This window comes from Musca autumnalis, unplaced genomic scaffold, assembly GCF_047663935.1.
Source record: "Musca autumnalis isolate F117 unplaced genomic scaffold, ASM4766393v1 scaffold_1, whole genome shotgun sequence".
NCBI classification, from domain to species: Eukaryota; Metazoa; Arthropoda; class Insecta; order Diptera; family Muscidae; genus Musca; species Musca autumnalis.
The window spans coordinates 83,262,997-83,288,350 of record NW_027411644.1 but is presented as its reverse complement, the minus strand read 5'-3'; the positions used below and the strand labels follow the sequence as shown (position 1 = coordinate 83,288,350).

At 38.8% G+C, this 25,354-nt stretch overlaps 3 protein-coding genes across 5 annotated transcripts in view; 2 read left to right on the top strand and 1 right to left on the bottom strand.

Moving 5' to 3' along the window:
* The window catches only part of Hcs (holocarboxylase synthetase-like protein), a 72,905-nt gene that overhangs the window by 12,571 nt on the left and 34,980 nt on the right, over nt 1-25,354 (bottom strand). The gene's annotated exons all lie outside the window — the stretch shown is intronic.
* LOC141402226 (kinase suppressor of Ras 2-like) lies at nt 128-1,278 on the top strand. Its single transcript, XM_073983099.1, has one exon. It carries the CDS (start codon nt 267-269, stop codon nt 1,248-1,250), a length of 984 nt encoding a protein of 327 aa, XP_073839200.1. The 5' UTR covers nt 128-266; the 3' UTR covers nt 1,251-1,278.
* On the top strand, nt 12,150-13,488 carry LOC141402218 (uncharacterized). Its single transcript, XM_073983086.1, has 2 exons — nt 12,150-13,393; nt 13,440-13,488. Exons 1-2 carry the CDS (start codon nt 12,150-12,152, stop codon nt 13,462-13,464), a joined length of 1,269 nt encoding a protein of 422 aa, XP_073839187.1. The 3' UTR covers nt 13,465-13,488.

The window sequence follows — 25,354 nt, the reverse complement described above, 5'->3', positions numbered from 1 at the left end:
CACACTCATACATTGTTCCTCGAAAATGCAACTAAGTACTTTAGAAAAGACCACAACACGAGAAGTTTTAAAAATATTTTTGCCAAGTGCAAATAACCACAAAACGTGGGTTTTGAGAACATCAGACGTCAAACATCAACTGTTTTAAAATTATTTTTCCAGGCCCAGAAGAGCCATAAACTTCGATTTGTTTAATGAGCAGCAGACCAACATAGGCACAATCTGAAATTGTTGAAAATTTAATTTTTAAAGAACCAACAAAAACAATGATGATGCTGTCTGGCAGTACTTCAGCATCCACGGATTCGGATAGGACGTCAGTGAGATTAGACTCAACAGAAGATGGTGATTCTGGTAATTTGTCACGGCAAAATTCCCTATCACTCAAGGAGTGGGATATTCCCTATGGTGATTTGAAAATGCTGGAAAAAATTGGTCAAGGACGATTTGGCACAGTACATCGGGCCATGTGGCATGGTTCTGTCGCTGTAAAACTTTTAAAAGAAGACTATTTGGCTGATGAACAAATGCTGGAGGTATTCAAGGCTGAGGTTGCCAATTTCGAAAAGACTCGTCATGAAAATTTGTTGCTGTTTATGGGTGCTTGTATGGATCCTCCGTATTTGGCCATTGTAACATACCTGTGCAAGGGTAATACTCTCTACACACATATACATTCTCGGCGTGAGAAATGTGTCATCAACAAAACAACACTGATTGCCCAACAAATTACCCAGGGTATGGGTTATTTGCATGCCCGCGGCATTATACACAAAGATTTGCGTACCAAAAATATCTTCCTGGAGAATGGCAAAGTTATTATAACCGATTTTGGTTTGTTTAGTTCAACAAAGCTGCTGTACTGTGATAAGGGTCTGGGTGTACCTCTGGGTTGGCTGTGCTACTTGGCACCCGAATTAATGCGTTGTCTCATGCCCAGCAAACCAACGGGTGAGATATTACCATTTTCGGCTGCATCGGATGTGTATTCATTTGGTACGGTTTGGTATGAGCTGTTGTGCGGAGAATTTCCTTTCAAATCCCAGCCGCCGGAGTCGATAATTTGGCAGGTGGGTCGTGGCATGAAACAAACATTGGCCAACTTACAAACCTCTCGAGATGTTAAGGATATTTTAATGTTATGCTGGCATTACACTGTCGACGATCGACCTGACTTCCCTAAACTGCTAACGTTATTTGAGAAATTACCCAAAAAGCATTTGGCACGATCAGTTACATCATTTCTTTGAATGTGACGGAGATGGAGATGCCTCCAACCAACAACCAGATTGTGTGAAATTTACTTATAACAGCCAACAAGACATTGGCAACAACAAAAACAAATTATATAAATACATGTACATATAGGTACCCAGCAAAATAAATTGGAAGTAGTGCATTGTAGACTAGTTCTTTCACGGCATGTTTTTATGCAGTTCAAACGGAGTCGTGAAAAAGGCACTCCATTCCTCACATTTTAACCGCATTTGGATGCAATCCAAAGAATCACATCCATTTCTCACATTTTAACAACATCCGGAGGCAGTTCAACGGAGTCGTGAAAAAGGCACTCCAATTCCTCACAATTTAACAGCATCCGAATGCAGTGCAAACGGAGTCGTGAAAAAGGCACTCCGTTCACTACATCCCAGCAAAATTTGACGGAAGGGGTTCTTTTCGATGACGTGATTTCATGTCATCTTTTGCATTGGTTCAAAGGAAGTCGTGAAAGATCCGATCTTTTCATTAGGATTTGAACCAATGCAAAGGAAGTCGTGAAAGATCCGATCTTTTCATCAGCATTTGTACCCATTCCATCGATCCAATAGAGATGATGTTTGTGTTTTTATTTACACACCTGTTTATTTTCACTTTGGTATGTTCCAGTACTGCAAAAATCTACTAATTTTTACTATTTTTTCCGATAATATAAAGGAAAAATTGTTATCGTAGTAAAAATAAGTAGATTCTTGCAGTTTCTGGAACAGACCAAAGTTGTTAGAACTGTCGTCGTGATGTTGTCTTACATTTCCTGCATATCAAGCAACTAAAACTTCTAAACAATTGGTATTATATGAAGTCTCAACCATCGATCTAAAAATAGAATCGGACTGCACACATTGCTATTTTAAAAGTTCCCTTGTCTGTTCTAAATATGACATAGAATGAAATCAATCAAATCTCGCTTCTTGGAATTTGAAACAAAAAGTCCGAAACGAAAAGGAACAAGAATCTGAAAATAAAGAAGAAACTACTTTTGGAAAGAAACAATTAAAAATAAATTAATTAAGCATAAATGGTATTTTCCATAAAAATCTCTCCTCCCCGTTCGTTACATTTTGTTCTTAGAGATCCCTAAAGCAAGCCGGGTTGTAGATCCCTACATATTTCCGTCACTAAGCAAAAGAGTATAAATTACCAAAATGTTGTTATAAAATAACAAAATTATAAAATAAAAGTAATTTACGAAAAAAAAAAAATACTTAAAGGAGTGCATTTGGAGTCCATGTCGATATCTGAACTGGTGATGGGAAGGTAATTGAAAAAACCTTTTGTAAGATGAAAGAATATCAGTTGCGGAGAACGGAGGAAGTAATCTTTTGCGTTGCTGCGGTGGTGATTACATTGCAATTTTGGATGTAAACTTTTGAAAAACTAAACTGATAAATTAATTGTAGTTATTTCATGAATTCGTTTGAATTAATAAAGAGTTTTGTTTTTCATGAAAACCATATTTCAATATAGCATTTCCATTTTCCAAACAAGACATGAAAATTTCATGCCAAGGGGTTGGTGAAAATGACATGCCAAAGCATTGGTTAAAATGACATGTCAAAGCATGGGTGAAAATGACGTGTCAAAGCATTGGTGAAAATGACATGTCAAATCATTGGTGGAAATGACATGTCAACGCATTGGTTAAATTGGCATGCTTAGGATCCAGAAAAGAACGTCATCTTTTGGGGTCCACGCTCATATGAAATTCATCGATGAAGATGCTAAAAAGATGACATGCTAGATCACTTGCACCCATGATTGAATGTCATCTTTGGCATCGAACATTTTGCTGGGATTTTATTAGCAGTTGTTAAAAATCCCTACATGTAAATAAATCAGTTTGTACATCTCTACAGGCAGTGGAACCCAGCAAAATGTTCGATGCCAAAGATGACATTCAATCATGGGTGCAAGTGATCTAGCATGTCATCTTTTTAGCATCTTCATCGATGAATTTTATATGAGCGTGGACCCCAAAAGATGACGTTCTTTTCTGGATCCTAAGCATGTCATTTTAACCAATGCGTTGACATGTCATTTCCACCAATGCTTTGGCATGTCATTTCCACCAATGATTTGACATGTCATTTTCACCAATGCTTTGACACGTCATTTTCACCCATGCTTTGACATGTCATTTTAACCAATGCTTTGGCATGTCATTTTCACCAACCCCTTGGCATGAAATTTTCATGTCTTGTTTGGAAAATGGAAATGCTGTATTGAAATATGGTTTTCATGAAAAACAAAACTCTTTATTAATTCAAACGAATTCATGAAATAGCTACAATTAATCTATCAGTTTAGTTTTTCAAAAGTTTACATCCAAAATTGCAATGTAATCACCACCGCTGCAACGCAAAAGATTACTTCCTCCGTTCTCCGCAACTGGTATTCTTTCATCTTACAAAAGGTTTTTTCAATTATCTTCCCATCACCAGTTCAGATTTCAACATGGACTCCAAATGCACTCCTTTAAGTATTTTTATTTCGTAAATTACTTTTATTTTATAATTTTGTTATTTTATAACAACATTTTGGTAATTTATACTCTTTTGTTTAGTGACGGAAATATGTAGGGATCTACAACCCGGCTTGCTTTAGGGATCTCTAAGAACAAAATGTAACGAACGGGGAGGAGAGACTTTTTATGGAAAATACCATTTATGCTTAATTAATTTATTTTTAATTGTTTCTTTCCAAAAGTAGTTTCTTCTTTATTTTCAGATTCTTGTTCCTTTTCGTTTCGGACTTTTTTTTTTCAAATTCCAAGAAGCGAGATTTGATTGATTTCATTCTATGTCAGATTTAGAACAGACAAGGGAACTTTTAAAATAGCAATGTGTGCAGTCCGATTTTATTTTTAGCTCGATGGTTGGGACTTCATATAATACCAATTGTTTAGAAGTTTTAGTTGTTTGATATGCAGGAAATGTAAGACAACATCACGACGACAGTTCTAACAACTTTGGTCTGTTCCAGAAACTGCAAGAATCTACTTATTTTTACTACGATAACAATTTTTCCTTTATGTTATCGGAAAAAATAGTAAACATTAGTAGATTTTTGCAGTACTAGAACATACCAAAATGAAAATAAACAGGTGTGTAAATAAAAACACAAACATCATCTCTATTGGATCGATGGAATGGGTACAAATGCTGATGAAAAGATCGGATCTTTCACGACTTCCTTTGCATTGGTTCAAATCCCAATGAAAAGATCGGATCTTTCACGACTTACTTCGAACCAATGCAAAATATGACATGAAATCACGTCATCGCAAAGAACCCCTTCCGTCAAATTTTGCTGGGAATACATTTCCAAAAAGATATAATCGTGTTAACATTTCCAAACATTTGTTAATACAAACTAAATAATATTTAATTTGTGAACATGAAGCAAAAGCACATAAGCTTGGATTAAATGAAGAGCGGAGGAATTCAATAGAGAATTTTCATAATTTGTGTTAATTTAATAAAGTTATTAATATTTGGGTTTTACACAAATAATAAATCCATTTTATTTTGTTATTCAAAACACGTGCTCTGGACTGCCTCCTATTCTACCCCAAAGGGTCAGTTAAAATGCAATGCCAAAGGGTCAGTTAAAATGCAGTGTCAAAGGTTCAGTTAAAATGCAATGCCAATGGGTCAGTTAAAATGCGGTGCAATGGAGTGCATCTTTCCGGGGTCACTCCCTTGTAAAAATCATGAGTGAAAATGCATAATTTGATGCACTTCCAAATTACTTGTACATATCATTTAATTGCCTCTTTGGAGGCAAACTTTTCGCTGGGTATTTATAAATTATTGACAAAAACAAACAAAAAAATACATATGTATGTACATATATGAAAAACAAAACAAAAGGACTTTTTTCCGAAAAAAGGCATTGCTCCTCTTTTCTAGCAATTGCATGTAAATTAAATTATAATAACAAACAAAACGCCACACACACACTTCACATCTTTTACTTTTACCAAACAAAACAAATATATAATTTAAAAAATACAAAGTACACTGATTGTAAATATTTATTAAGTTAGAAACATAAAATGGCAAATCAAATAAAAAAGCAAAAGAAAACCCCATCATAACACATGAGTAAAATTATTTAGGCAGAACAAAAACAGAAGAACTGTGCTTTAAGTAATTACAAAAATCATCATATAAATAAAAGTACTATGTAATATTATTAAGCTAAAAGACAGGCAAACAATTGCAAGAAAAAACCGCAAACAAACAACCTCCTAAACAAAACATGTGAAACTCCTCTATATTTACATTATAAATAATGTAAGCAAAATATAATTTAACTAAAATGAAATTACATCAACAACAACAACTAAAGAGAAATGAAGTAAAAATATATGACATTACACCATAAAAGACATAAATGAATATTTATTTTAATTTATTTAATTCCAAGGGTGGTGTTTAAAGAATATTTTCAGCTTGGCTTTATTAAGGATATTTTTAAAAATACTTTACAAAAGACCATACACGGGGAGTTTTAAAAATATTTTTGGCAAGTGCGAATAACCACAAAACGTGGGTTTTGAGAACATCAGACGTCAAACATCAACAGTTTTAAAATTATTTTTCCAGGTCGAGTAGAGCCAGAAACTTCGATTTTTTTAATGAGCAGCAGATCAACGTATCCAGAACATGAATTTGTTGAAAGTTTCATTTTTAAAGAACCAACAAAAACAAATTTTATTTATTGTTGTCTTAATAGGTGTGTTGTTTCAAGTTCAAATTTCAAGAGGTAGTTTTGTTAAAGAATTTTTTAATTATATTGTTCTATGTCTCCCATATATAGCAGGTATTTGTCGCCAGAGTCATTTTTGGGGGAGATGGTTCTACTTCCAATGTGATATTTCACTGTGCAAAATTTTTAAGGCGATCTTGTGCAAACAATTCGAACTGAGGGTTTTTTGAAAGTACAGACCCAAACGACAAGAAACCCTAGTTGGGTTTTGTTGTGTCAGATCCAGCTCGGATTTTATGGCCCCATCTAAACATGGTTAAATATTGAGTTTTTAAAGAAATTCGGGGCTATATCTCTGCAACCAATGCGAATCTTCTTCTGACCTCTGAAGCAAATTTGTAGATAAGGACAAGAATAAAATATTTGGAGATATAATGAACTCGAAAAACTAAATTTATTGCCTCAAATGCATCAAAATATATGCAAAAGTTCCACAAATTTTATACATTTCGCACCGTATCTCCAAAACGGTTAATTTTTTCTGAATTTCTTTCTTTTGGAAAAATGTTCCCTGGAATGTAATACACAACTCTTCAGAACATGTCATTGTTGTAAAATGCCTCCATGCCGTTGTTTTCAGTACATTTTTCAACGACGATTTAATATAAATGTCAATAATGTAGTGAAATACGAAATGCGAGAATAAACTGTTGGTGTGAACTGTGTTTGAAATAAATATGTGTTGTAAAAGATATGATGCAAAATACCCCTGAAACAACATGAAGTAAGCATTGTAGAGTTTCAGAGTGTTCTAAAGAATTGTTGAGAACTTTATTTGGAAGATTTTTGCTAAAGGTTACTTGGTTTAACTCCCAATAGTTTAGCCGATACTGACCAGAATTTCAGCAATTATGTAAAATTTTCTATATTTTATAGATTTTAATGCCCTAGATGGAGTTTTTCTTACCCAGCAAAATTAAATGGAAGTGATTCCATGTGAAATCATGATTTCACTGGTTCTGCATGAGTGCGAAAGGAGTCGTGAAAGATCCGATCTTTTTCATCGAATTTTCATGAGTGCATTTGAACTCGTGAAAGGTCCGATCTTTTTCATCGAATTTTCATGAGTGCAATTGAAGTCGTGAAAGATCTGATCTTTTTCATCGAATTTTCATGAGTGAAATTGAAGTGGTGAAGTAACCGCACAATAAATTATCAAATACTCATATACCCGAATAATTGTGTACTTGCAAAAGTATTTGTTAAAATGAAAATAAAAGTCAGATGAAAGTGGTCGATAGTGGCAAAATTTATATATTTTAATTAAAAATACAATGTAAATTGATGTAAAACAAAAGAAAAATATATTTTGTGTTTGGAAACCTGTTTCGTTTTGTGGATATTAAAATAAAGTATGAAAAAGACCCGGTCTATAAACCACGAGCTTCCCCAGCCGACCAACACCGATATAGTAAAACATATCGAGCTGCAATTATTGGGTTGGTTGGGCCATGTTAACAGGATGGATAAAGATGCCACCGGCATATGAATACGAGCCATTTGACGTTATGCGACCCGAGGGAACAAAACTCCAATGGAAAGATCACGATATCACAAAACATGGCATGCAAAGTAGAAGATCGGTAAAATAAGTATAAAAGAGACCATAACATGGTAACTATTAGAGGATAAGATTTTTCTTTTGAAATAAAATAACAGAATTCAAATTTATACTAGATTTCCCAAACGATGAGCTTGGTTCAGAGATTGACACATAATTTATCGAATATTGGAAAAACGGAACCCCCAAGTTGAAAGAAGTATCTTGCAGCCATCGGAAGAGATAAATATGATATTGCAGATTAATATAATATATAATTTTGAAAATTACATACAAAATAAAGAAAAATAACATCTGGCGATACAAATCATCTGCGCATTGTATTCTTATTAATTCAACAAATTACATAATTGTATTGCGAATTTTATTTCTGATTGGCGAAAATCCGGATCCAAAGCATTGGTGCAAGAAGCCATGACAATGAACTGGTTCAAGAAGCCAAGACAATGAACTGGTGCAAGATGCTATGACAATGAACTGGTTTAGCAATCCCACGGCAGCGGGTTCTTTCGTACCGGATTGACCCGGAACAACACAAAACCAATGTTCCGGCCAGCGGCTGCCACCTCAGTGTGTACATGTTCGTATTTGTTTCGTTTTTCTGTGTTGGGAGCAGCATATCCCGGAATGCCTGCTCCGAATTCTATTGGTCCGAGCCGGGACGGAAGAAAACCCAGGACCAATATATCTGTGCTCAGTTTGTCACATTCGCATCTTCACCCACATCCAATCTTCGGTGAGATGCAATAGATGTCAGGAGTGGGTGCATCTAAGGGGTTGCTCTGGACTCGTCCACGTGAGGGACTACGACAGGGACTATGTTGCTGCATGCTGTGTGAACACAGTTCCCAGTGAGTCGTCGTCGGATTACGAGACTCCCTCGTCGTCTGATTACGAAACTCCCCCGCAGTCCCCTCGACAACAACCACACACGCAGCCTTTAACACCAGCAGTTGTTGTCCCAATCCCCGAAAATGCAGCCTTTTTGCAATTGAATTGCAATGGACTCCGAGGTAAGATCGAGGAGATAGTAGATTTTATGAGTCGGAAGAACATCAAGGTCGCGGCGGTGCAGGAAACCAAGCTGAACAACAACCACAGCTTACACGAACACAAACACATAATTGTTGAGGTGACGGCCCCTGGTCGAAGATTCCTCCGAGTCAATCCGGTGCATAGAACCGGCCGTCGCGGGATGCCTGGAAAGTTGGCAGGGTGGTCCCGCTACTGAAGCCTGGCAAGGATGCCAGCAGAGGTGAATCGTACAGGCCGATTTCACTCCTGTCGCCAGTAGCAAAGATCCTAGAGGCGCTACTCCTCCCCACGATGAGAAGGTGTTTTCCAGTTGCCCAACATCAACATGGATTTCGGAAAATGCATAGTACTACAACAGCATTAGACGCCATATCCACACATATCAGTAGAGGACTGAACCAGAAAAGGCCGTGCGACCGAACAGTCATGGTGGCTCTTGACCTATCGAAGGCCTTCGATACGGTCAACCATGCCAAGCTGTTCGAGGATATAGAGAAAACTAATCTCCAGCCATGTTTGAAACGTTGGGTAATCAACTATATGTGTGGACGCCAGTCGTTTGTAGAATTCAGAAACAAGAAGTCCAAAACCCGTAGAGTGAAACAGGGAGTTCCCCAAGGAGGAGTGATATCTCCGGAACTGTTTAACCTCTACCTTTCTGAAATTCCACACCCTCCAGACGGCATAGAGATCGTGATGTATGCGGATGATTGTACGATCTTGGCGTCGGGTCCTATCGTCGATGACATACAGTGGTGTGAAAAATAATAAGGACAGCGACATTCACAACTTTTGGTCGCTCCTAAAATGTGTAAAATGGAAGAATTTGCGATGGAAATTTGTTTTTGAAAATGTACATCTATTGCAATAAGAAATCCCGTTACGATTTTGGTTTCTTTCTGTTTAGTTTTTATACGAAACAAATATTTTTCGTAAAATCCGTGATTTCTGCTGTGAAAAATAATAAGGACAGTTTTTCGTTTTAGTAAAAATAAATTGATATTATTTTTTGTGATTCTTTCCTGTAAGTAAAAGTTTAAAATTAGTTAATTTCTATTCATTAAATGTTAAATCTACCGGTATTTTTTAGTTTCCTTTGCAAATACGGGTAAAAATACGCATTGTTATCACGCTACTCGAGAAATCATTAAATGTTTACGAAAAGAAGGAAATTCGTAGAGAAAAATTACAGAAAAAGCTTAGAATCTTTAAAAACTATGGTGGAGGATGCAGCTAAGTGAACTTCAAAGATAAAAGTCGTAGCAGAAATCCAAAAATTGCACCTGTACTAATAAATGCGTTATTCGATGATTAAAAAAAGATCCTTTTACCACATTTTTACAAATAAAAAACTACTTAAATATTAATTTTGACGACAACAAGTCCTAAAACCCTCTGTTGTGGCCACATTAGAGCTCACATTGTCAGAAAAGTATCATTTTAATCAAAAAATTATACACTTCCCGCGTAGTGGTGTAGGGTATAAAAATATTCAGCAAATAATACAGGTTGCTAGAAATCACATCGCTTGGCCTAAAAAAATTGCGTACCATTCTTTGGTCTGATGAAACAAATATATTTTTTTGTTCCGATAGAGGAATTTATCAGGGTTGAAGACCTAAAAATCAATAATATAACCCAAAATATACTCTGAAGGCAGCTAAATATGGCAGAGGTAACAGCAAGGTGTGGGGCTCATTTTCTTACTATGCTGTGGGGTTTCTATACAGTATTCAAAGTGTTTTTGAAATCACCAGATTACATTGAAATTTTGAAAAATATAATTCTTCCGTATGCTGAAGGGGGTGTGCCTCTCAAATGAGTCTTCAGCAAGGTTAATGACCCAAAAATGACGGCAAAACAAAAAAAGGTGTTCCAGGATAATTAAGTTGTTAAAATGGCCCATACAATCCCTTGATTTGAACCCGATTGAAAAATGTTGTGGAATGAAGTTAAAAAATCAAGCAGGGGAAAGTGTCCATCAAATTATGGCGACCTTTGGCAACTTATACAGGTTGCGTAGGACGCGATACCAGTAGAGAAGTGCCAAAATTTGGTCGACTCGATGCCCAGACGATGCGCTTCCTTTTTAGAAAACAAAGGATGGTCTACAAAGTATTAATGACACTGAAACACTTTATCTACCATTCTTTAGTAAAAACCGGCATTAATTTCTTTCAAGGATGGTCCTTATTAAAATATGTCATGAAGTGTCCTTATTATTTTTCACACACCAAACAACGACAATTCGCATAAAATATAAATGATAAATAAAATATGGTCACAAGCAATCAAAATATTTTTATAATACTTTTCTTAACATTTTAAGAAAACAATAAATTTTATAAGCTAATGTAATTTTCACTTTTTTAGTCAGTTTTCAATGTAATCTTGGTTATGGATTAAAGTGTCCTTATTATTTTTCACACCACTGTATGTGATAGGTTAAATGTCTACATAGCTGACCTAGTGCAGTTCTTCCATCTGAGGAATATGAAAATATCCGCCGCTAAATCCACAGCCACGCTATTCACCACATGGACGGCTGAGATGAGGCTCCCACTGAGCATATTGGTCGATGGTGCACTGATTCCGACCACTAACTACCCTAAAATACTGGGTGTAACGTTCGATAGCATGTTCAAGTCGTCCGCGCATGCCACAGCTATTTGCAATAAGATCAGAAGTAGGAACAAGGTTCTCAAGTCGCTGGCCGGCAGCACTTGGGGTGCTGATAAAGAAACCTTGTTGACCACCTACAATGCAATAGGCCGGTCTGTGGTAAGCTATGCGGCGCCAGCGTGGTCCGCAAAGGTTAGCGCATCGCAGTGGAAGAAGATTCAAACCTGCCAGAATGCCGCCCTGAGGACTGCAACAGGGTGCCTCCTCATGACACCAGTGGACCATCTTCATGAGGAGGCGAAGGTTTTACCGGTGCGTCAGCACAATAAGATGTTGTCGATGCAGTACCTGCTTGGGTGTTACCGCAGTGAGCATCCCTGTCACGATTTAATGGACAGGCGCCCCCCACCCAGGCACGTCAGGAGAGACCTTCATGATCTAGAGAGAGAGGTCCAAAGGTATAAAAGAGAACCGCTAGATCAACGAGCCTATCAGGCAGGCTTGAATCGCATTCACACCAACATGGTTGCGCAAGCAGTACGAAGATACAGTGTGAATGCCGTACTTGGAAACCATCCCCCATCCATCGCAGCAGAAGAACGACAGCTGCCAAGGCAAACACGAGTGGTTTTAGCTCAGTTAAGATCCGGACGATGCAGCCGCCTCAATTCGTATTGGGCCAGAATTGACGCCACGATACCCAACATATGCCCAGCATGTGGATTGGGACCACACGATACTCTGCATTTATTCAACTGCCCAGCTAACCCCACTCACCTGTCTCCTCATTCTTTATGGACGCAACCAGTCCAGGTTGCAGAATTCTTGAGTCTGGATACAGAGGAACTTGATAACTGAAATAATACACGAACAAACATAAATGCGTTGCTACAACAACAACAACAACAACCACAGCTTAGAGCATTGCGATGGTTACAATGTTCTGAGGAAAGATCGCACCAGAAGTGGAGGTGGGGGATTGGCTTTCCTATTGCACCAGTCTGTCCAATACAGACCTATCTCGCTTGAGCCTGTCTCTAATGACCCATACATGGAATGTATGGGGGTAGCAGTCAGGTGTGGAGCTGCCGAGATAGAGTTGCTGAATGTATACATCCCGCCGAGAAATAGCTGTATCCCTGATTATAGGCCTGACATTAGCCCGCTCTTGCAAGGTCATAATCGTCTGGTCCTGGGGGATTTTAATGCGCATCATGAGATGTGGCATTCGGCCCTCGGAAACGACCAGAGAGGTACAGCGCTGGCTGAGCAGATTGATAGCTCTACGTTTTGCACGGTCAATGAGGACGCCCCTACCAGAATTAGAGGAGAGTGTCACAGTTCGCCTGACATAACCATCGTGTCACCTGGTCTGACAAATGACGTTACCTGGCAACCCGTCATTTCCCTTGGATCAGACCATCTCCCCATAATTGTCTCCATTAGCAGACCACCCGACTTCATCACCTCTGAACGCCGCACGTTCGTCAATCATAAAAAAGCTGATTGGCCGAGTTTCAGAGAGTTCACCAATCACCGCTTCAGAGAATTGCCCAATCCTTCTGATGTTCGGGTAGCGGAAAGGATCCCGGAACGTCCTTTCATCATCACTGCTGCAGCCGCTCGCCATATCCCTGCTGGTCGAATACCCGAAGTAAGACCAAATTTCCCAGCAGAGGCGACGGGATTAGCAAACGAGCGTGATGAGCTTCGTCGTATCAACCCCAATGACCCCAGAGTCAGGGAGCTGACACTGGAAGTTAACAGGCTGGTCGGCGAGCATAAGCGGAACAAATGGTTAAATCATCTGAAGAGCTGCAACATTGGAGCCGGTATAGGTGAATTGTGGGCAACGGTTAAGTTACTCTCGAACCCTGGAAGAAGGGAAGATAGGACCTCAGTCACGTTTGGCGACGTTACGTTGACTGACCCGAAGAGGTGCGCAAGTAATTTCAATCGACAGTTTCTCGAGCATCCCGAGAGTGACAGGGCGAAGAGAAGAGTATTACGTCGCATCAGATCTCTTCCTGCCGAGGATGAACCACCACAATTTACAATGGATGATGTTGCCAATGCCATCAGGAACGCTAAATCATCCAAAGCGTTGGGCCCTGATGGAATCTCCATGGTAATGTTGAAGCAACTGGATGAGCCGGGAGTCGAGTATCTCACCAAAGTCTTCAACTTGTCGCTAGCCACCCTCGTTGTTCCCGAAGTCTGGAAAATGGGCAGGGTGGTCCCACTACGGAAGCCAGGCAAGGATGCCAGCAAACGTGAATCGTACAGACCGATTTCGCTTTTGTCCCCCGTAGCAAAGACACTTGAGGCCTTGATCCTCCCCAGTATCAGAAATAGCTATCAAGTTGCCGATCATCAACATGGATTCCGTAAGCAGCACAGCACGACAACAGCGCTGCACGCCATTACCACATATATCTGTAAAGGACTCAACCAGAGACGGCCGTGCGATAGAACAGTGATGGTGGCTCTTGACTTATCAAAAGCCTTTGATACAGTCACACGGTGCTCTTGAAACAATTTTGAATGGAAGGTGCTTACACCTCGGAAGTTTTTGCGGATTCTGAAACTACAATGTTCATAGATGAGAACAATCAAAAAACAAAAAAAAATCGCCGGAGCGCTTTTTAAATAAATCGCGATTTAAGTTGACATTTTTAGGGGTTGTTTAGGTTTTCGCGATTTTGCTTAGAAACCGCATTTCCTATCAAAATGGGACTAAAACAAATATTGTAGCTATGAAAATTCTCTACAAGATCGACCTTTATGGTATTTTCGTAGTTTTTACCATTTTTGAGATATAGAAGTTCAACTTGGGACAATGCACTGACTGTATCGCCCCCTTATAAAACAATGTCATGTAGGGTGCGCCTTAACTAACTTTTGATGAAAACCGCTTACACAGGGAAAGTTTTTGTGAATTCTGACTCAGCAGTGTTCATAGATGAGAAAAATACAAAAACAAGAAAAAATCGCTGTAGGGATTTTTAAATAAATCGCGGTCAAAATTCAAATTTTTAGGTGTTTTTTAGGTTTTTACGATTTTGCTCGAAAACCGCAAGTCCAATCGAAATGGAGCTAAAGAAAATGTTGTAGCTGTCAAAATTCTCTAGAGGATTGACTTTATCATTTGTTCCCAGCTTGTACCATTTTTGAGATAAGGAAGCTCAGTTTACATTTTTAGTTTTTTTTGTTAGGGTTTCGCGAATTTGCTTGAATACGGTAAGTCGTATCGACATGTGACCTGAGAAAATCTTAAAGCTGTGAAAATTCTCTACAAGACTGGCTTAAGTAACTTATCCTTAGTTGTAACATTTTTTTAGATATATAAGTTTAAGTTGGGAATTTGCAGTCATGACATTGTTTTATAAGGGGGCGATACAGAATTGAATTGAATTTGAATTGTCCCAATTTGAACTTCTATATCTCAAAAACGGTAAAACCAACGAGAATATCATCAAGGTCAATCTTGTAGAGAATTTTCATATCTATAACATTTGTTTTAGTCCCATTTTGATAGGAAATGTGGTTTCTAAGCAAAATCGCGAAAACCTAAATAACCCCTAAAAACGTCAACTTAAATCGCGATTTATTTAAAAAGCGCTCCGGCGATTTTTTTTGTTTTTTGATTGTTCTCATCTATAAACATTGTAGTTTCAGAATCCGCAAACATTACCGAGGTGTAAGCACCTTCCATTTAAAATTGTTTCAAGAGCACCGTGGTCAGGCACTCCACGCTGTTTGAGGACATTGAGCAGACAACCCTCCGGCCAAGCTTGAAACGTTGGATAGTCAACTATATGTGTGGACGCCAGTCGTACGTGGAATTCAGGAATAAGAAGTCCAAACCCCGTAGAGTGAAACAGGGAGTTCCCCAAGGTGGGGTGATATCTCCGGAACTGTTTAACCTCTACCTCTCCTGTATTCCACCCCCTCCAGACGGCATTGAGATCGTGACGTATGCGGATGATTGCACGATCTTGGCGTCGGGTACCTATCCTGATGACATCTGTGAGAGACTGAACAACTATTTAACTGATCTTACCACCTTTTTCCATTCGAGGAATATGCAGATTTCCCCACAAAATCTACAGCCACTCTGTTCACGTGAGTTGAATGTCGTGGTCGACGGTAGCAGAATTCCGACCACAAACTGCCCTAAAATTTTAGGGGTCACATTCGACACTACATTCACGTCGTGCGCACACGCCACAGCTATCTGCGACAAGTTGAAAAGTAGGAACAAGGTCCTCAAGTCCCTGGCCGGCAGCACTTGGGGTGCAGATAAAGAAACCTTGTTGACCACATATAACGCGATAGGTCGGTCTGTGGTAAGCTATGTGGCTCCAGTCTGGTCCCCGAGATTGTGTGATTCGAACTGGAAAAAGATTCAAACTTGCCAAAATGCAGCCCTGAGAACAGCGACAGGGTGCCTCCTCAAATCTTCAGTGGACCATCTACATGAGGAGGCAAAAATTCTTCCTGTAAAGCAACACAATGAGATGCTTTCGTTGCAGTACCTGCTTGGATGTTATCGTGTGAGCCATCCCAATCACCATCTTGTGGGTAGGCCCGGCCCATTCAGGGAGATCAGGAAGGATATCCATGCTCTAGAGGGAGAGGTCCAACGATACAGGAGAGAACCCCTAGATCAACAAGCATATCAAGCAGGATTGAATAGCATTCACACGGACGCAGTTGCTAAGGCCTTAAGCAATTATAGTGTGAATAAAGTACTTGGAGTACATCCTCCATCTATCGCAGCTGAGGAGCGTCAGCTGCCACGACAAACTAGAGTAGTTTTGGCCCAACTACGCTCGGGATATTGCAGTCGCCTAAATTCTTATTGGGCGGAAATCGATCGCACCGTGCAAGACATCTGCCCAGTATGCGGCATGGGCCCGCACGACACACAACACCTTTTAAACTGCCCCGCCAAACCTACACATCTAACTCCAGTGGATCTATGGCTACATCCCATCGAAGCAGCCACTTTTCTTGAACTGGAGATAGACCCAGAGCCAGATTGAACAGAGGAACGAACAAATAAACATAACAAAAACACTGTTACAACAACAACAACATGAACTGGTGCAAAATGCTATGACAATGAATTCGTGAAATCATGTGTCACTTCCTTGTAAATATCATTGGTGATTCACCTAAATTTTCACCTATGACATGTCACTTGCACCTATGATTCAACTCATGATTTGTCATCGAACATTTTCCTGGGTATGTGGTTTTTTTCAAAAGATAAGTTCTACTAGTTTAGGGCTACAATAATGCTAAAGACAGCAAGGCCAAATTCCAATTCGGTTCTGAGATAAAGGCCTGATAAATGCAAAAAGTGTAGATTTAGCCCGGTTTAGATGAAGCCATAAAATCCAAACTGGATCTGACAGGACAAAATCCTACTACGGTTTTTGTAGTCTAAATATGTGCTTTCAAAAAATGCATACTAGAAGTTGTTTGCATTTCCAGTGCTGCATAGTGTTTTCAAAGCAGGTTGTATTTATCGGATATCTTGTATATCGGCGAAATATTTTGCTACGGAGAACATTGCAATTATACTGTAGAGAAACTATGTCATATAAAGTGTTGGTAAAGATACAACAACAACGGAAATCCTGTTTTGTCAGATCCAATTTGGGTTTTATAGCTTTATCTAAAAATAGCTTTTTAAGACAAATCGGAGGCTATATCTTCGACTTCCGTATTGTCAGTTGCTTTGTATTCGTGCCTGGTTCTTATGGAACTCGATTTAAGAACCCCTAGTTTCATGTACGAATACAAAGCAACTGACAATACGGAAGTCAGCCTATCTTTCTACAAGATTATAAAGAAACTTATTTGAGAAATAATCAATTCTTTCCTAATTATTGTGGTCCTGTTTGAGAAATAAGTTGTACCACTTTAGGGCTATAATAATTGTGTCCTAGAACCTAGTACTATTTTGCAAAGTAGTAAAAAGTAGAAAAATTTGCACTTCTCTTTATAAAGGGTAATCCATTTAGAGTTTCCTACTTTCTTAAAAAAAAAACAACAAAAAATCAAATTTAATGGGGTATGTTTATCATCATTTGAAAGAACATTCGATGACATTTATTTTTTCCAGATTATGTCTAACAAATGGGTGCCACCGTGGTGCAATGGTATGCACACCCGCCTTGCACGCAGAAGATCGTGGGATCGATTCCCCGGCCAGGCAACATCAAAATTTTCAACGGTGGCAAAATACCACTCAGTAATGTTGGCGACATTTCCTGAGTATTTCAGCCATGTAAAACTTCTCTAAAAAGTGGTGTCGTAAGACACGCCGTTCGGACTCGGCGATAAACAGTAGGTCCCATATCATTGAACTAATATGAATCGGGGTGCACTCATTGATATGAGAGAAGTCTCCCTTGTCCCGTCTGGGGTGTTTGTGGAACAATTATAATTATTATATTATATTATATATGTCTAACAAATATTGGCCGAGGCTACGTCTCAGACGGTCAAGCTTTCGACTGGTAACTGGTGCCATTCTGATTTTTCCCCCCCAAGACCGGAATCGAAGCGGCTTTATCCGCATACAATTTTGACTTTACATATTCTCACAGGAAAAGTCTAAGGGAGTTATATGAGACGATCTTGGTGGCCAATCGACTGGTCCAAAACGTGCTCACCGAAGTGTTCTTTGAATAAATCCATTGATTGATGCGATGAGTGGGAAGTGGCGCCGTTTTGTTGAAACCCAATGTCGCCGAGATTACGAGCTTCAATTTTAGTCATCAAATAGTCTGTTATAACGACACAATAACGATGAAGTCCTAGCCAGCATCATTTGAAGAAATAGGGTCCGTTAAAATATACAGAGTTTATTTGCGATTCATAAAAATACGGTCAAAAATAAGAAAAATAAGAATTAACTACTAGTTGGAGGTGACAATAAATGTATTGCAATGACCAAATCTACGGTTTTTTGGAGAATTACCAAAGTTATGTTCCTTAATGAGTTGTCTATCCACTTTTGACATTCATTGGAGCAGTAATGAGCTTAGTTAAACCAAAATATAAGGCTCGGCATGTTACACTCTCTAAGGGTACTGGTTCCCCAAATTTTTATTAAATCTTGATCTTACGTTGGAGGACTTTTTAAGGGTTAAGGGTTGATATCAGGAGGTTGACCCGAGGTAATTATCAGTTTAGTTTTGTTATATTACATCAGCAACTTACACAAATAAGATTAATATGTCATGATCTGGCCTTTGGAATTGTGGTATTTGAATTATCATTATTATACCCGTGAATCCGATTATGCATACTTTTTTGCTTGGTAAAAAATATAGTACCCAAAAATTCGGCATTCCAGCCTTTCTAGAAGGTGTATTATTTCCATATTTGATGGGTTTTATAACATTTGGCGCACTTTTTGGGATTTATTTTGATAGCAGATTATAAAATCTATCCATTTAGTAAGAATGAAGTGATTCCAATAATATTGAAAGAGGAAGTAGAGCTCTGTTGTAGGTCTTTCAAAATAATACACTGAGGGTCTATTTTTCCCTATAGTGTCCAGAGGTATTTCGATGTTTTCAAAGCCAAAATCGGACTGTTTTGCATTGGTCCATTATCCGACAATACATATTGAGTCAAATATTCATTCTTTGCATACTTGTCTGCGGCCGATTCGTCACTGCTTATTGTCAATATGGTCTCATACGTTTTTTACCTGTCTTAACACCCTCCACGACGGCTTTTATTATCACTGAACTTTATGACATTCAATACTGTTAGTCCATTATTAGACTCAAAAGTCATAAAAATGCATAATGACTACAAAAAATTTCAAAAATTATTAGTTTTATAGTACTGCTTTTCCGTATGCAATACACTTATTGTCACCTCAAAGTAGTAGGTAATTCTTATTTTAGTCCGTATTTGTTATAAATTCCAAATAAACTTTGTATATTTCGACGGAATATTGTTTTGAGGACCAACAGCAAGAGTTGTGAACAAAAAACCGTATAGTTTTTAAATAATTTGTTGCCATAAGCGAAAAATGAATATGATATTTTTTACATGTTTGGCCTTTGCAATACATCTGTAGTCAAACTGTATATTCAATCTTTAAAAAAAATGTTCAAATGTGTCCATCTCCAAATCGAATATGGAAGATAGCTGGGGGGGTCTGTACTAATAAATTAAAAAGTCTAATCATGATCAAATTTTCCACAGTTAAAATAAAGTGGTTTCTTTAGATATTTTGGGTATTTTAGCGAATCTTTATTGTTGTTGTAACAGTGTTTTTGTTATGTTTATTTGTTCGTTCCTCTGTTCAATCTGGCTCTGGCTCTATCTCCAGTTTCAGGAAAGTGGCTGCTTCAATGGGATGTAACCACAGATCCACTGGAGTTAGATGAGTAGGTTTGGCTGGGCAGTTGAAAAGGTGTTTTGTGTCGTGTGGGCCCATGCCGCATACTGGGCAGATGTCTTGCACGGCACGGTCGTTTTCCGCCCAATAAGAATTTAGGCGACTGCAATATCCCGAGCGTAGTTGGGCCAAAACTAATCTAGTTTGTCGTGGCAGCTGACGCTTCTCAGCTGCAATAGATGGGGGATGTATTTCAAGGACTTTATTCACACTATCGGGTATGTGATGAAAACCGAATCGACTCGATTTGCAGAATCGAAATGGTATATAATCGGAGTGCCGTTGATGATATATATAGTTTTGCTTCGCAAAAGCCCCTTTTTTGAACAATATTTTTGAAATCCATTTTCAATTTCATTAAAATATTCACAAAAATTAGAGATATACGATTTCGATTTATGGCAAAACGAGTCGAATCGCTTTCCATCACATACCCGTATAATTACTTAAGGCCTTAGCAACTGCATCCGTGTGAATACTATTTAAACCTGCTTTATATGCTTGTTGATCTAGGGGTTCTCCCCTGTATCGTTGGGCCTCTCCCTCTAGAGCATGGATATCCTTCCTGATCTGCCTGAATGTGTCGGGCCTACCCAAAAGATGGTGATTGGGATGGCTCACACGGTAACATCCAAGCAGGTACTGCAACGAAAGCATCTCATTGTGTTGCTTTACTAAAAGAAGAATCTTTGCCTCTTCATGTAGATGGTCCACTGAAGATTTGTGGAGGCACCCTGTTGCTGTTCTCAGGGCGGCATTCTGGCAAGTTTGAATATTTTTCCAATTCGTATCACATAATCTCGGGGATCAGACTGGCGCCGCATAGCTTACCACAGACCGACCTATCGCGTTATATGTGGTCAACAAGGTTTCTTTATCTGCACCCCAAGTGATGCCGGCTAGGAATTTAAGGACCTTGTTCCTACTTTTCGTTTGTCGCAATGTAACCCCTAAAATGTTGCGGCAGTTTGTGGTCGGAATTCTGCTACCGTCGACCACAACATTCAATTATCTTCCAAACTGCGCTGTCCATGTGGTGAACAGAGTGGCTGTTGATTTATTCCTCGAATGGAAAAAGGTGGTAAGATCGGTTAAATAGTTGTTCAGTCTTTCACAGATGTCATCAGGATAGGTACCCGACGCCAGGATCGTGCAATCATCCGCATACGTTACGATCTCGATGCCGTCTGGAGAGGGCGAAATACAGGTGAGGTAGAGGTTAAACAGTTCCGGAGATATCACCCCACCTTGGGGAACTCCCTGTTTCCCTCTACGGGGTTTGGAATTCTTGTTCCTGAATTCCACGTACGACTGGCGTCCACACATATAACACTATACAACACTGAAAATGCAAACAACTTCTAGTATGGATTTTTTGAAAGTTCATATTTAGGCTACAAAAACCCTAGTAGGATTTTGTTCTGTCAGATCCAGTTCGGATTTTATGGCCTCATCTAAACCGGGCTAAATCTACACATTTCTGCATTTATCAGGCGTTTATCTCAGAAACGAATAGGAATTTGGCCTAGCTGTCTTTACCAATATTGTAGCTCTAAACTAGTAGAATTTATCTCTTAAAAAAACCACATAAGAAAAACTACATCTAGGGCATCAAAATCTATAAAATTTAGACAATTTTACATAATTCCTGAAATTCTGATCAGTATCGGCTAAACTATTGGGAGTTGAACCAAGTAACCTTTTGCAAAAATCTTCGAAATAAAGTTCTCAACAATCCTTAGAACATTTTGAAACTCTAAAATGCTCACTTCATGTTGTTACAGTGGTATTTTGCATCATACCTTTTACAACACGTATTTCAAACACAGTTCACACCAACAGTTTATTCTCTCATTTCGGATTTCACCACATTATTGACATTTTTATTAAATCGTCGTTGAAAAATGTGCTGAAAGCAACGGCATAGAGACATTTTACAACAATGCACTATAGGTAATTGGCCCTGTTTTTGAGGCAAAAAGTCGATTTTGCAACTTTTAATAATAATAATTTTTTAGTTGGCTTTGAAAAAAAGAACATGTTAAAATTTATTAATATGAATGACATTTTTCAAAATAGCGTAATTATCGCGGTTTAAATTGCAGCCAAAGTGAGAATTTCGAAGAAGAACTAAAAAAATATATATTGTAAGGAATATTTCAATGTTTTTAAAACCGCGGAAAAATAAACCAAATATAAATATATGTAAAATGGTATAGATTGGCAATTGCGAGACGAATTTATTTCATATAATATAGCTTAAACATTTTGGGTAGCTACCAAAAAAACACAAAAAGTAAGAAATAAATATTTTATTTTTCTTAAACATACTTCATATAGACTTATACTAAATTGGCCGTGTTTGGCCGTGATTTTGCCACCTAGAACACATTACTGAAAGTCTTCTGCATTGGTATTACTAGGTTTCGAAACCCGATTTTGCCCGTTTTTTGATAAAAAGTCTTAAAATTGTGGAAATTTGGTTTGAGGAAATAAATAATAAATGTAAAAAATATTGTTGTTTACAATTTCATTGCAAGTAAAATAAGTAATGGCGAAAAATTTTTCGCTATATCCGTGGTTTTTTATAAACGGTGCGGCAGTACTAAGCTTTATTTTATCTCTCTATTACATATTAATCATTGATACGGTTTAAAGGAGTACTAAAGTCGTCTTTATTAACGTATATTCAAAAAATATACAAAACTGTAGTAACAATTCGTTGGAAAATCTACTCGCGGGGACAAAATTTGTGTTACTTACTACCGTGATCGTTTTCATCAGTTTGTTGTGTATAAGAAAACTAATGAAAATGGAATTGGAAAAAATAGTTTTGTTCGTTATATAGGTAGTTGCTTATAACCGTTGTTCCTTATATCCGAATTTATCTGTAAAAATTTTTGTTTTATCTCAGGGTTTTTATCTAGGGTTTCTTGTCGTTTGGGTCTGTACTTTCAAAAAATCCTCAGTTCGAATTGTTTGCACAAGATCACCTTAAAAATGTTGCACAGTGTAATTGACTATCCAACGTTTCAAGCTTGGCATGAGGGTTGTCTGCTCAATGTCCTCAAACAGCGTGGAGTGCCTGACTGTATCAAAGGCTTTTGATAAGTCAAGCGCCACCATCACTGTTCTATCGCACGGCCGTCTCTGGTTTAGTCCTTGACAAATATTTATGTGTGGTAATGGCGTGCAGCACAGTTGTCGTGCTGTGCTGCGTACGGAATCTATGCTGATGATCGGCAACTTGATAGCTATTTCTGATACTGGGGAGGACTATGGCCTCAAGGGTCTTTGCTACGGGCGACAAAAGCGAAATCGTCCTGTACGATTCACTTTTGCTGGCATCCTTGCCGGGCTTCCGTAGTGGGACCACCCTGCCCATTTTCCAGACTTCGGGAACAATGAGGGTGGATAGCGACAAGTTGAGAACATTAGTGAGATACTCCACTCCCGGCTCATCCAGCTGTTTCAGCATTACCATGGAGATTCCATCAGGGCCCAACGCTTTGGATGATTTAGCGTTCCTAATGGCATTGGCAACATCATCCATTGTAAACTGTGGTGGTTCCTACTCGGCAGGAAGAGATCTGATGCGACGTAATACTCTTCTCTTCGCCCTGTCACTCTCGGGGTGTTCGACAAACCGTCGATTGAAATAACTTGCGCACCTCTTTGGTTAGTCAACGCAACGTCGCCAAACGTGACTGAGGTAATATCTTCCCTTCTTCCAGGGTTCGAGAGTGAGTTAACCGTTGCCCACAATTCACTTATACCGGCTCCAATGTTGCAACTCTTCAGATGATTTAACCATTTGTTCCGCTTATGCTCGCCGACCAGCCTGTTAACTTACAGTGTCAGCTCCCTGACTCTGGGGGCATTGGGGTTGGTTCGGCGACGCTCATCACGCTCATTTGCTAATCCCGTCGCCTCTGCTGGGAAGTTTGGTCTTACCTTGGGTATTCGACCAGCAGGGATATGGCGAGCGCCTGCAGCAGTAATGATGTCTCGGAACGTCCTTTCTGAAGCGGTGATTGGTGAACTCTCTGAAACCCGGCCAATCAGCTTTCTTATGATTGACGAATGTGCGGCGTTCAGAGGTAATGAAATCGGGTGGTCTGCTAATGGAGAAAATTATGGGGAGATGGTCTGATCCAAGGGAAATGACGGGTTGCCAGGTAACGTCATTTGTCAGACCAGGTGACACGATGGTGATGTCTGGCGAGCTGTGACACTCTCCTCTAATTCTGGTAGGGGCGTCCTCATTGACCGTGCAAAACGTAGAGCTGTCAATCTGCTCAGCCAGCGCTGTACCTCTCTGGTCGTTTCCGAGGGCCGAATGCCACATCTCATGATGCGCATTAAAGTCCCCCAGGACCAGACAATTATGACCTTCCAAAAGCGGGCTAATGTTAGGCAGGTAATCTGAGATACAGCTATTTCTCACGTGGACAAGTACAGAGCAACCCCTTAGATGCAGCCACTCCTGACATCTATTGCATCTCACCGAAGGCTGGATGTGGGTGAAGATGCGGATGTGACAAACCGAGTACAAATATATTGGTCCTGGGTTTTCCTCCGTCCCGGAGCAAGCATTCCGGAATATGCTGCTCCCAACACAGAAAAACGAAACAAGTGCAAACATACGTACACTGAGGTGTCAGCCGCTGGCCGGAACAATGATGTTGTGTAGTTCCGGGTCAATCCGGTACAAAGCACCCTCTGCCGTGGGATTGTAGCGAATCTTTATAACCGATTCGGCTGATATTTGGTATTTCGACCCCTTGGAAGGTATGCATCCTTCGTACCAAAATGTATTAACATATGTCAATGTTTTGGTTTAGACCCCATAGAAGGCGACCATCCTGTTCAATGAATTCGGCAGTTTTGGTCGATAAAACGTAAAGCGGGCCATAGACTATCAAATTGGCTTGTCCATCCGATGAACTCCTTCTGTACGTGTGTGCTTGATAAGTGTGTAGCAAAGCATTCAATCAGCCTTCAATCTGCAAACGAAATCTTCAAATTGTCCTCTAAAAACGAATGAACTTAATTTTTTTTTTATTTTTTTTCCAAACACAATGTTCTCTTTTTCAAAATTTATTTTTGACAATTTTGAAAATAAACCCTATTCATCGGATTGATTGGGTTTCATTTTGAAAATCAAAACTATTTTGATTTTCCTCAATCCATAAAATACACAAATACATTCTCATTTTTTGAAAAATGTACACATACTACTACAAATGTTGACATCAAAATTTGATAGTGTATGGGGCCCTTTAGAGTTGCTGTTTGTACACATTTATTATAAACAATAATCAATTTCAATACAAAATGAAATAGATGAAACAGTTTTGGCCAGAACATTTGTCTGCTGTTTTTTCACAATGCTTTTCAAACTAAAACTTGACAAAAAAGATAAATATTAAATCGCTCTAAAAAGTAATAATAATAATAATAATAATAATAATAATAATAATAATAATAATAATAATAATAATAATAATAATAATAATAATAACATCAATAGCAACGTTTTCAGCCGCACATGATATAAAAAATAACTTCTGACGACAAACAAAATCTTGTATATGAACCCAGTTCAATGGTGACAATCAAGGCACATTTATATAAGGTAGATGCAT

Bases quoted from the DNA above. Each gene is read 5' to 3' on its own strand.
- LOC141402226 (XM_073983099.1), top strand. From the start codon at position 267: ATGATGATGCTGTCTGGCAGTACTTCAGCATCCACGGATTCGGATAGG.
- LOC141402218 (XM_073983086.1), top strand. From the start codon at position 12,150: ATGCGTTGCTACAACAACAACAACAACAACCACAGCTTAGAGCATTGC. The intron at 13,394-13,439 runs CATGGTAATGTT...GTCGAGTATCTC, and splicing joins TTGGGCCCTGATGGAATCTC to ACCAAAGTCTTCAACTTGTC.